Source organism: Physeter macrocephalus, chromosome 7 (assembly GCF_002837175.3).
Source record: "Physeter macrocephalus isolate SW-GA chromosome 7, ASM283717v5, whole genome shotgun sequence".
NCBI lineage: Eukaryota > Metazoa > Chordata > Mammalia > Artiodactyla > Physeteridae > Physeter > Physeter macrocephalus.
In genome coordinates this window covers 37,612,785-37,626,985 of record NC_041220.1, presented here as the reverse complement: position 1 = coordinate 37,626,985, position 14,201 = coordinate 37,612,785, and the positions used below count along the sequence as shown (strand labels likewise).

Here is a 14,201-nt window from a genome sequence, read left to right as displayed (position 1 = left end):
ATATCTCTCCATCTGTTTGTATCATCTTTAATTTCTTTTGTCAGTGTCTTATAATTTTCTGCATACAGGTCTTTTGTCTCCTGAGGTAGGTTTATTCCTAGGTATTTTGTTCTTTTTGTTGCAATGGTAAATGGGAGTGTTTCCTTAATTTGTCTTTCATATTTTTCATCATTAGTGTATAGGAATGCAAGAGATTTCTGTACATTAATTCTACCAGAAAACTACTAGAGCTAATCAATGAATTTGGTAAAGTAGCCAGATGCGAAATTAATGCACAGAAATCTAATTTGAAATTTTAAATATAGGTGAACTTTCTTTTTTTCCTTTTGTTTTACCCTGTATACACTGAGTATTGTCTAAAGTTTTCTTTTTAGCCCTGGGTCTGGCATTAAATCCTTCACCACTTCCTTGATTGTAACCTCAGGCAAATTACTCAGCATCATTACGAAATAGGGGAGAATGACTATGCCTATTTTCTGTAGTTATGAGGACTGAATGAAGCAATGCATGTAAATTATTCAGAATAGCATTTGCACTCAATAAATGTCAGCTATATTTGATATTGTAGGGAGAGAATCTGACTTTAAAATGATCAATTTAACCAGATCAGATTACCTAGATCTCATCACTTAGACCCACCTCCCCTCTTCCCCCTGGGGCACCTGAGCTTTAGTGTAGATGTTCCCAAACACTTGCAATTTTCTCCACAAGTGTCAGTCATGCTCAGTCTCCAGGCACATCACAAATGACCTATCACTAACAATATATTCAGTTGCAAGGTTCAAAAATGATTTAAGAAATACACAGATATAAAGCTCAAGATTATACCTATGAAGATTATAACCTCATTCCCTTTCACTGAGTGGGAGCAAAAAAGAGTGAAAACTCTTTCTGGGAATTGTGCATGTCCCACAGCAAGTTCCATCTTGGTTGTCAAGCCGCCTATGGTTATCATCTGGCTGATGGGTAATTGTGTAAAAGGGAATGCTACCAATTGTGATTTGAAAAATTCTAACCAATCAAGATTAACTTAAATTTTGAAATAGAAGAAGAAAGGAAGGAAGGAGAGAGGGAAGCAAAGGAAAGACAGGAAGAGAATAAAAGAAAGAAAAACAATGTCCCAAACCAAAATATATTCCTCTTCAGGGAAAAGAAGAGTATATTCCAATATATTTTTTCTCCTTTAAAATGACAACTGGAAATCAAGCACTGTGCAGATACACACACTCAAATATGTCTCGTTTCTAACACTTTATTTTACATTAATTACCTGTGCTTAGTGAGTACCTCGTTCATGTGAAGATCTGAATACTATGGTCAAGCTTTTTCCTTTTATGAAGGTCTACTGTTTTTCCTATTGAACTTAATATATTTGCATGATTGTCTATTGTTATTATAGATGGCATTCGTTTTTAGAGATTATTCATATATAAAAATACATTGTATATTTATATAAATCTAATATGTAAAAGTTACTCACAAAAAAATGTTTGTTTTTATAGTGGCCACAGGGTAAAACTGTTGGTAGCAAGAGGTAATATTTATGGATTATAAATATTTTTACTGGCATTAAAATGCTACATTATCATTTCCCTAAATGTTTCCCCAATTTTGGTGGCAGCTTTTTTGTTGTTAATATAAACAAAAATAAAATTTACCTGGATCAACTTTAGATAAATATATTTGAAATCTGCAGAAGCCGTTTCTAACTTTCAGTTAAAGTGAAGCTCTCTTAAGACCAGAAAGCTATCCTCAGGCAAATTGCCCCAGGCAACAGAATTGCTATGCCTAAAGGAATAACAATGTTCTTAGTGATAACATGGTCCAATTAAACTCAATTCGGCAAATTAAATAGGTGAGAAATAGAATAGCAGATTGTAAAAACTAAATATATTGAAAGGAAGAAGAAAAGTATCCAAGAAAGTTTAAACCTAAAATATTCTGAATAATTGATGAATTTTTACCTGAAGATTTTAAAGGAGAAAAAAATTGTTCTAGACGCTTTGGTGTCAGAAAGAATTGTTTGAAAATTCTCTCAACCTAGTAGCTATATGATTTGATTTTAACATGTTCACTATTTCTAAGCCTCAATATTCTCATTTGTGATAGTAGATTTTTCTTCACAAGTTCATTGCAAAGATTAAGGTATATATTACATGTGAAGCACTTATCAACAAATATTGCCTGCTCTTACTATAATATCCATGAGTTTCAACCAAATACCTGTTACCTGAAATAAAAGAAGTAATTTTCACATGATAATATCCAATTCCTAGCAATTAGCAGAGATGGACGCACTCTGAGGTTCTTACAGCATACCACTGCAGAAAAATAATCTTATAGAAAGAAAGTTGTCCTCTATTTATTTACTCAGGTGTGACAATTTGAGAACTGAGTAGATATGGATTTGTTTCAATGACTTTGATTAGAGCAGTCAAGCTAAATTAAAAGGTAAATTCAAATTACAAATTGGAAATAAGTTATTTTTACAAGTCAGTTCTGTTCATCATCCTCATTTATCATTCCACATGTACAAAGTCTTGCAAAAAAAATAAATTACTCTATCATGTCAGTACTTTTATTTCTTACCTGACCTTTTGAATATGAGTGCTCAAGTCCCTGGACATCAATAAGAATATTATGTTTTAGTAAATCAAAGTTTAAATAGACATTCTAAGTCGGAAGAGTGTAATTTGATTAGAAACATGAGATTATCAAAATCAGAGGGTAAGAACCTTTCTAGAAATCTTCATTACATTCCCATGAACAAATTGTTAAGAAAGATTATTCTAATATCTTAAGATGGGAAAATAGTGTGGTTTTATTACCGGTATTAACTTACAAACAAAATACAATGAAACATGTGATTTTGAGATTGCCAGCATGGAGAAGGTTTACCTAGGGATAATTTCACCAACATAAATAAAGAACATCGTAATCCTGATAATTATTATCTCAAGTCGAGAACAAGTAGTTGATAAAAACATAAATGATGAGATGAAAATATAGACACATACTGTGACCAAGGAACTCTCCATGTACATTCCTCTAGCTCATTAACTGAGATTCTGCACATGTTCAGATGTCACTGTTAGTTTACTACATGCATGAGGAGATTAAAGAGTTTTCAAAATCTTGACAGCTTTGTTGCCTTGTAAAATTGCCATTTCTTTGTCCTCTTTCTTAATTTTTAAGGTCCAGTTTTAGCTCTATGATGTTGACCATTCACTTTTATCTTCATAGGGTAGTCCATGATTGTCATAGTAGCTGAGCTTATTCTCTCTAAGAATCAGAACAGGTAGACTTTTTTTGGATTCCAGGAGATAAATATCTGTTTTTGTTTGGGGGAAACTATTTAATATATCCAGAGAATATGATGAGCCAATTGTAACTTACATCCCTCTTAATACTACTCACCCATACACCCACTCATATATGGTCAATTAATTTATAACAAAGGAGCCAAGAATATACAGTGGAGAAGACAGGCTCTTCAATAAATCATGTTGGAAAAACTGCACAACCACATGTGAAAGAATGAAACTGGACCCTTACCTTACATCATGTACAAAAATTAACTTGAAATGGTTTAAAGACATATGGTTTGAACTGAAACCACAAAACTCCTAGAAGAAAACATAGGCGCTAAACTCCTTGACATAGGTCTTGATGATGTTTTTTGGATTTACTACCAAAAGCAAAAGCAACAAAAGCAAAAATAAATAAGTAGGACTACATCAAACTAAAAAGCTTCTGCACAAAAAAGGAAACTATCAACAAAATAAAAAGGCAACCTATCATATGGGAGAAAATATTTGCAAATCATATATCTGATAAGGGGCTAATATCCAAAATATATGAAAAGTTATACAACTTCGTAGCAAAAATACAAACAATATAACTGAAAATGGGCAGAGGATCTGAAATGACATTTTTCCAAAGACATACAGATGGCCAACAGATACATGAAAAGGTGCTCAACAACACTAATCATCAAGGAAATGCAAATCAAAACCATACTGAGCAATTACCTCACACCTCTTGACTGTTACCAAAAAAATAAAAGATAAATGTTGATGAGGATGTGGAGAAAAGGGAACCCTTGTAAAATGTTGGTAGGAAAGTAAATTGATACAGCCACTATGGAAAACAGTATGGAGGTTCCTCAAAAAATAAGAAATAGAACTACCATATGATCCAACAATTCCACTTCTGAATATTTATAGAAGGAAATGAAAACTAACTTGAAAATATATCTATACCCCCATGTTCATTTCAGCATTATTTACAATAGCTACATGTGGTATCACATTTTCTTTATTTATCCACCAATGTTGTTTTCATATCTTGGCTACACACACACACACACACACACACACACACACACACACACCACACACACACCACCCCCCACCAAGTCGGAAGAGTGTAATTTGATTAGAAACATGAGATTATCAAAATCAGAGGGTAAGAACCTTTCTAGAAATCTTCATTACATTCCCATGAACAAATTGTTAAGGAAGATTATTCTAATATCTTAAGATGGGAAAATAGTGTGGTTTTATTACCGGTATTAACTTACAAACAAAATACAATGAAACATGTGATTTTGAGATTGCCAGCATGGAGAAGGTTTACCTAGGGATAATTTCACCAACATAAATAAAGAACATCGTAATCCTGATAATTATTATCTCAAGTCGAGAACAAGTAGTTGATAAAAACATAAATGATGAGATGAAAATGTAGACACATACTGTGACCAAGGAACTCTCCATGTACATTCCTCTAGTTCATTAACTGAGATTCTGCACATGTTCAGATGTCACTTTTAGTTTACTACATGCATGAGGAGATTAAAGAGTTTTCAAAATCTTGACAGCTTTGTTGCCTTGTAAAATTGCCATTTCTTTGTCCTCTTTCTTAATTTTTAAGGTCCAGTTTTAGCTCTATGATGTTGACCATTCACTTTTATCTTCATAGGGTAGTCCATGATTGTCATAGTAGCTGAGCTTATTCTCTCTAAGAATCAGAACAGGTAGACTTTTTTTGGATTCCAGGAGATAAATATCTGTTTTTGTTTGGGGGAAACTATTTAATATATCCAGAGAATATGATGAGCCAATTGTAACTTACATCCCTCTTAATACTACTCACCCATACACCCACTCATATATGGTCAATTAATTTATAACAAAGGAGCCAAGAATATACAGTGGAGAAGACAGGCTCTTCAATAAATCATGTTGGAAAAACTGCACAACCACATGTGAAAGAATGAAACTGGACCCTTACCTTACATCATGTACAAAAATTAACTTGAAATGGTTTAAAGACATATGGTTTGAACTGAAACCACAAAACTCCTAGAAGAAAACATAGGCGCTAAACTCCTTGACATAGGTCTTGATGATGTTTTTTGGATTTACTACCAAAAGCAAAAGCAACAAAAGCAAAAATAAATAAGTAGGACTACATCAAACTAAAAAGCTTCTGCACAAAAAAGGAAACTATCAACAAAATAAAAAGGCAACCTATCATATGGGAGAAAATATTTGCAAATCATATATCTGATAAGGGGCTAATATCCAAAATATATGAAAAGTTATACAACTTCGTAGCAAAAATACAAACAATATAACTGAAAATGGGCAGAGGATCTGAAATGACATTTTTCCAAAGACATACAGATGGCCAACAGATACATGAAAAGGTGCTCAACAACACTAATCATCAAGGAAATGCAAATCAAAACCACACTGAGCAATTACCTCACACCTCTTGACTGTTACCAAAAAAATAAAAGATAAATGTTGATGAGGATGTGGAGAAAAGGGAACCCTTGTAAAATGTTGGTAGGAAAGTAAATTGGTACAGCCACTATGGAAAACAGTATGGAGGTTCCTCAAAAAATAAGAAATAGAACTACCATATGATCCAACAATTCCACTTCTGAATATTTATAGAAGGAAATGAAAACTAACTTGAAAATATATCTATACCCCCATGTTCATTTCAGCATTATTTACAATAGCTACATGTGGTATCACATTTTCTTTATTTATCCACCAATGTTGTTTTCATATCTTGGCTACACACACACACACACACACACACACACACACACACACACACACACACACAATGGAATATTACTTAGCCATAACAAAGGAGGAAATCCTGCCATTTGGGACAACATGGATGGACCTTGAGGACATTATGCTAGGTGAAATAAGACAGAAAAGACAAATACCATACAATCTCACTTATGTGTGTAACCTAAAAGAAAACAAAAAAACCCCTTAACTCATAGATACAGTAGAACATATTGGTGGTTGCCAGAGGTGAGGGGTAGAGGGTGGGTGAAATGGGTGAAGGGGGTCAAAGGGTACAAACTTCCAGTTATAAAATAAATAAGCCCTGGGAATATAATGTACAGCATGGTGACTATAGTTAATGATAATAAGCTGTATTGTATATTTGAAAGTTGCTAAAAGAGTATATGTTTAAATTATATCACAAGAAAAAAAATTGTAACTATGAGTGGTGGCAGATGTTAACCAGACTTACTGTGGTGATCATTTAGCAAATATATACAAATATCGAATCATTATGTTGTTCATCTGAAGCTAATTAATGTTATATGTCAATTATATCACAAGAATAAACCATTTTAATCTCTTCCTCATCACTATTAATACTCCACACCAATCAGTTATCACCTCTTATTAATTTTACCTGATAAAGAGCTAACACTAATTTGAATGGTTACTAGTTCCTAGACACTATCTTAAAATCCTGTTATATGTTAACTCATTTAGTTCTTTCAGTAACCCTGTTAGAGATGGGATAAATAAGTGCAGGTACAAGAGGCTTAATTACCCATCCATGATCACACACTCTTAATTAGAAACTGGTTATCAGGAGCCTGCTCTCCTAACTGCCTTACTTTATAGTCTCATCTGCATTATTTTTCTCCATTTATAAGCTACTTCACTAGTGCATGCTCTTACGGCATCTTTCCAGGAGGGATGCAATAACCTACTGTCTAACAACCCTCCCACTCTAGGTCCGCATCTATCCAAGTATTTTACATAAAATGCAATCCAGTCATAGTGAATCTCTTTCCCATGATGCAACTTTCCCCAGTTGCTTTTTAGCTAAACACTAAAATGCTTAGCATGACATACTAGAGGCTTTGTAAATACGTATTGAATAAATTCATTCTTGCAATCCTGACAGCTCCAAAATTCTTCCCCATGCTTCCTGACTTTATACTTTGACCTTCATAAATACTGAATCATCAGTAATACCCAGCACACACATGCTATTTTAAGACTCCACAATATTGAGCTTCCTTCCACACACTTAATTTGCAGGAAAATTTATATTCACTGTTTAAAAATTTCCTTTTGAGGTGCAACACCTCAACTCTGAAGTTTTTCAGAATACCACTCTCTCTCATCACATACTGCCTGTCTCCTTTATACTATCTCCGTCCTTTATACATATTTTCATTACTCACATCATTCATACTGTAAGTATTCCTTTTCATGTCTGACATCTCTTCTGCTTGACTGTGAAATCCTTGAATCCAAGAACTTGATCTCAGTCTTTGTTGTAACCTCTCTATCTAAGGGAGAGCCTAGTAAACAGTAGGAAATCTATGTGCAATAATCAAACATTTTCCGTAAACATGTATGTTTTTAAATACACACGCACAAATGTTTATAATAATGGGCTTGTAGAAAGCTTAATTTCTTCCAGCTTTTCCTATACCCCACTGAAGTTTCTAGGCAATTTCTATTTTCAATGCAATATCTAAATGAGAATTTAGCCCTATTTTTAAACTTAGGTATTTGTCACCAGATGTTATCCATAAAAGAACTTATTTGGTACCTTCAAGTCCATAAAATTAGAAAACAACACACTGTAGTTCCAAAGCATAGTGTCTTTTATGTTCTTTCCTGCTGTCAAATGATAGTAATAGACAGTAATCAATATGTAGGATTGAAGAAGAATAGCCATAGGGAAATAGAGAAGTGATACAAAGCTCGGTTTGTTCAAACTTAAATAATAAAAAATGTAACATACCCAAATCTTTACTATAGTAGGAATCCCATGATTTCCAAAGCATATTAAACATGTAGTCCTGTAGATGGTAGGAAATGAAATTTCTTATTCTGTCAGTGAAAGACATCTGGTCAGTAAGTTCTGATAAAATAGCAGGAACATAGGAAGGAGGGTATGGTACCTTCCCACAGTGTTTTTCCACTGTTGAGGCTGGAGAAAACCTCAAGGAGTATATAAATGGAATTCTCAGTTTTAAAGCTATTATATCACCACAAGGAAATACTGGATCTGATACCAAGACCTCAAATTTGCTTTTCTTCAGCTTTTCCATTAGATTTTGGTTTTTTGAGAACACCATCACAGACTTCTCTAGCCACCATATGGAAGTCCTTGATGACTTTGGCCATCTCCTGATAGAATCTCCAAATTGTTAAAGGAGATGGTCTATTTTCCATCCGTGTCATAACAAAGTCCTTGATCAATCCTTCTATTCTTTCTTTGCCAAAGGGCACCTTATATATTTCAAATATCAGAGATGGGTTAGAGGTCAGCGTGATGAAAAGTGCACCAGAAGCAACTAGGACAGACACATTATGCTCTTTTTTAATTAGCTCATCTACAATTATCTTAACATTTAGCCAATGACTACCTTCCATTGGCCAAATCAAAACATTCCCACCAAGACTGGTTCCTAGGAGACTTATCTGAAGAGCCAACAGCAGAATGTTCTTGTTCAACATGATGTCGCTTGATGTAGAAGATTCAATGAGGTGTGGCACAAACGAATTTCTCTGCTTTTTAAGCAAAAAAGGAGAGACAAATTATTCTCAGTTTTGATTCAAACCACTGATACTCTTAAGAGCCTTCTGTCTACAAAATATTAGTCATGGTAGCTCTATAATCATAATTTTGTAATAATTGGAGATTTAGGGGTATCATGCATGTGTCTTGTCTCTCAACCTGTTGCTTTAGCTTTGGTGATGATTCTTGCTCTCTGATCTTTTTCTTGAAGTTGATCCTTCAATCCTTTCTTTGCATCTTATAATTGTTAAATTATTACTACTAAGCTGCATAAAGCCACGCCACTGTGTATCTCAACTCTATACTCAGGCCTAGGTACCAAAACCTCAGACAGGGCTAGAACTTACTCAGAAATGTAGAGTTGCTAATGCTATAGATTTTCCAAAATTTAATACATTTTATATAATGTCATTAGTAACAATTAAACTTTTTAAGTAGTTCTTAGTTGTTAATAGATAAGATTATTGCAAAGAGAATACTTACAAAATGCAAAGTACAAAGAAATATAGTGAGTGCAATATTTATTACTACTTTAATAATATGTTTAGGAAAATATTTTATGTTAATGAATTACTGAGAAAAAATTACAAGTAAATAAATAAACTATGTGCAAGTAATATATACAAGAGATGATGGGTAATGTTACATGTGAATAGGAGCTATTTGAAGAGAATTTGCTAATTCAAACATCCTTCTATTGAAAGTGCTGCTCAAAAGCTAGCTAAGCCTATGTGAATAAACTATTTTACATCTAGACTCAGATTTTTAAAATTGTTACTAGCATTTACGTGTTCACTATGTGTCAGACATCGTGCAAAGTGTTTTACATGTATTAATCTCATTTACTTCTCACTAAAGAAAAGATCCAGTGAAGCAGTTACTATAATTATTCCCACATAAAGAAAGAACCATTGTTCAGAGAAGTTGAGTAACTTGACAAGCTCATACAGCAAAATAAAGAAGGAACTGGTATTAACAGCTTTAAGGCTCCTTGCCTCCCATGGCCTACTGTGTTAAATACTAGGATAGATTAGCCCATGAGAGTATATCGTGTCCCCTTATCAACTGTAAGACACCTATGTATATGAACCATAAACTGCCCCAAACATGCTGAGACAATATAAACGGCACAATATAAATTTGTGTAAGTCACACTGAATAATGTAAGATCAAGTCATCCCAGTAACATAATCTCTATGAAAACTGTGTATGTGCATGCATATGTCTATGAGTAAGCAGAGATGAATCTTTTTGTTTTAATGTCTGTTGAAATCAGAAATCTTATTATTTTTTTTTTAGTGATGTCTCTTCTGAGCTCCCCATCACCAAAGATAATCTGTAGTGAAACATTAACTGCTTCATTAAAACAGTTACTACCTTTTACAAAGTACTATTCAAAGCCTAGCAGAGTAATCAGACAGTTCATGGGGTGGATTTCAATTCAAGGCTCTGTGCAGTAGGATTTTATGGTATGCACAAAACTTCTGTCTGCTGGTGTCACCCTGGTCCACAATTACTTGCCAGGAGACTTTCAAATAGTTGATCCACTAGGATGAACAACTGGTCACAGTGTACTACTATTTTATTCATTTTATTTACTAGCAGGGAATCAGATCCAGTTTAAACAACTAAAATATAGTCTTTATATGTGTTGACTGGGTACTAACTAGGCACAGAACTCCTTACTAGGCAAAAGACAAATCAAAGAGATACTAATATTCATCTTACAGTCTATCAGAGGAAGATAAGAAAATTGCATACATAAATGTAACAAAAATCGGCATAGTATATTAAAGTCAGCATGATATTATAAAAAGAATTTAGTTTTTAGAATCAGGCCAAGAAGTCCTAGCTTAACATTATGCTGCTTAATATTTATGAAGCTCAGTTTTTTCATCTGGAAAATGAAAATTAAAAACAACTTAGGATGCTTCTGTGAGTATAAAATAATACAACAAAATAGATAATAAAATATTTATTAATATATAATTAATGAATAATTTACAGTAAATACTATAAATTATGTAATTATATATACAATATATAAGATAAATATATATTTAAATAAATAAGATTATATTGATTAAGCAACAAGTATAGCACCTGGAGAAAAAGACATGTTTAAAATCTATTATCATTCTCTTTTAATTCCTTCTCCTTCTCTTGATTAGAGAAAATGCTAAGTGCCATCAGATGAAATGACATGGTTAAAAAAAATGTTTCAGAGCTCTACAGAGTAGAGATTGCTTTCAGGTTTCTTTTTGTGGGGCATAAGGATACGAAAGTCTTTATGAGAGATGTGGTATATGACACTCATCTTGGAGTCTGAAGTATCTGGACATTAGTGATGAGTAATGTGCACAAAAGAAACCAGAGTTATGTCATAAACTTTTTGATTTTAAAAAATATCTTAGTAATATAAGTATTAAATTTGTCAAATTATTGAGGTTAAATTTTAGATTTGTTTGTGTTCTTAAATTTAATGGAAAACTAAATGAAGAAATTATATTGACCATAGACATATAAAGAGTTTGTAAAAAAAAGGTTTTTTTGAAATGTGAGTCTGAAAATGTGATTTTAATTATTCTGACCTTAAGAGCACTGAAAAGCTAATATACTCTTTCCAGAAAATGTTTGAGAGACTACAGCTAAAAATATGATTAATATATTTGTGAAATCAATTGAATTCAAAGAAAAAGCTAACATATTTGAAAAGAAGCTAGTATATATGAATATTTTTAACATAGATGATGACAATAAAAAATGTGCTTTACCTAATTGCACAAAGGAAGCAAGCACAGTATTTACAATACCAAAATTGGTTGCACAACAGGATTTTGTTTAGAGAGCCTTTAAATTTTCTTTTTTTAATAAGTAAATTTGACTTGGCATAAACTTATTTGAGATTTATTTGAGATATATGTATATTTAAAATATGTAGATATAAAAAATCCACTGCACAATATTAAGAAAATAAAATACCCATCGAAGGATGTCATCTTGATCTTTATACATGTTCTATCTTAAAGACCATAGTGGTCACCTGTGAGAATCATCTTTGCCTTCACCATACATTGGTATAAGTCTTATGTGTTACTTTATGTGTTGACTAATGCAGGAAGAAATAAGTTTTCCACTGGTTGGAACTGAGGTAAGTGAAGTTTTAAAGAGGCCCTTGACTTCCCTGGTGGCGCAGTGGTTGCGCGTCCGCCTGCCTGATGCAGGGAAACCGGGTTCGCGCCCCGGTCTGGGAGGATCCCACATGCCGCGGAGCGGCTGCTGAGCCGTGGCTGCTGAGCCTGCGCGTCAGGAGCCTGTGCTCCGCAACGGGAGAGGCCGCGACAGAGGGAGGCCCGCCTACCACACACACAAAAAATAATAATAATAATAAAGAGGCCCTTGGGCTCACATTTAGATAAAACTCTCAATTTACTGGTCTATAATACAATTCCCTCAATATCTATAAAATTACTGTGAATTGTATAACTGGAGGTGGGGAGGGACCCTCAAGTTATTTCCAGAAACCTGAAAACTTTTTCAAAGGGGAGCAATGAAACAAACCAGAAGTTAACCATCAAACTTGTAATGATTGATATTTCTTTTAGAAGAAAACATAAAGTCTACATGTACATTACACATTGCTTATGTATTGCTTGTCATGAGATTTAAAAATTTCTTACCTGAAGTTTCCAGCCAGAACTTTAATAGTGCTCATTTGCCACCAGGAAGAAGTTGAACTTAGATAAATGCTAGTTGAGTAAGCATAAATGATGAGAAATATGATCTTAAGTGGAGAAAAGATTATACAGATCATTTTAGTCTTTGCATTCCTCCCCATTACATTATAAAGCAGATTAACATTTTGTTAAAGGTGTATCCTTCTACTGGTTCCCTGGAAACTATTTGAATTGAATATTGCCTTTGCTATCATGGTCTCTGCGGCCTCCCACCTCCACATCAACCAAGTATTTCTGGATGTATCTGAAATAATTACTGGTAATGATAAATAATCAGGTTATTATAAGAAGTAGGTAAAATTAATATCTCTCAAGTTCATACAACATAAAATTATTATTATTAATTATAAAGAGAATAATTTTTTAAATTTGAAGTGTCTTTCTTCTTTTCTGCTGAGTCCTGTAATGGTGATAATAGTTTATGTTAATTCAAATACAGGAACCACGGCAGAGCTGAATTGCTCTGTAGAATGAAGAAACATCTCTGGAAAATCCTGGTGGTTTTACTGATCTTTGCATTTATATATTTAATAAAGGTACTAATTTAGACCATTAAATAAGTGTTTTAAAGCTGCACACTTTCATTATGTAATATCCTTGAGAGTGAAAATTACAATTACATTTCTTTGTGCAACCATGTTGAAGGGGAAGAAATAATAACTGAGCATGTCTTTTAGCAGTGTCCCAAATATATCATTTAGTAAATAAGTACTGGAATAGAACATGATCATTTATTGTTGGACCATTTATTGTTGTAATTGATAAACAGATGTGGCAATAAATTTCAAACGGATTGTAAATATGGATTAGTCTCACAGAGATGCATTTTATGTGATGGCAATGGAGGGGAAACAAGGAGAACAGTGGAGGTGCCACACAGCATTTCAAGTTTAATTCCCTTAGATTGCATACACGTGACTACTGGTATTCTTTATCAATTTGTGGAGTTCAAGTCCAATCTAGATAAAAGAAAATCAGTACTGTACATGTTTTATAGAATAATTCTCCATCTTTGAATTGCTAATATAATTTACTTATCAACTAAATAGAATAAGTCTAAGTAAATATTTCAAGATAAGTCTATAGGTAAAAACTTTTCTGAATCTTTCCACATCTAGTAATATATTTTTCACCTTCACACCTGGATGACAGCCTGGGTGATAACTGATTTCTTTGACCCTGACATTTTTCACTAAATATCTAGTAGGTCATATTGTATTGTCCTTTTCCAACTCTTGTTACAAAAGACAACAATGAAGTCGACAACTTTTTCTGCTAAAATGCCAAAGTGTGTGCAGTTGTTGGCGTGTGTGTGTTTGAGTTACATTATTCCTATAAATTACTTTGTCATAATTTGTCTAGGTAATGTCGATGGAAACAATCAATAAAAAATCCATAATAGGAATAGAAAAGAGTTTTATTTGAGCCAAACTGGGTACTATCGCCCAGGAGACACAGATTCAAGAAGGACTTGAATTGTGTCCTGCCAGACTACAAAATGAAGAAGTCTTATAAAAGCAAAAAGTGCAAAATTACATAAGTTGTTTCTCAAGAATTATAACCAGACCTGGCAAGAAAGGTGCTTGTTAA

The 14,201-nt window shown here is 33.4% G+C and overlaps 1 protein-coding gene across 1 annotated transcript in view; it reads right to left on the bottom strand.

The window, feature by feature from the left end:
* Positions 1-8,813, bottom strand: part of LOC102983168 (UDP-glucuronosyltransferase 2A1-like) — an 80,664-nt gene extending 71,851 nt beyond the window's left edge. The window contains 2 exon segments of the mRNA XM_055085743.1: positions 8,095-8,419; positions 8,421-8,813. Of these exon segments, the coding sequence (XP_054941718.1) occupies positions 8,095-8,419; positions 8,421-8,813 (718 nt within the window).
* Between the last annotated feature and the right edge of the window lie 5,388 nt (positions 8,814-14,201).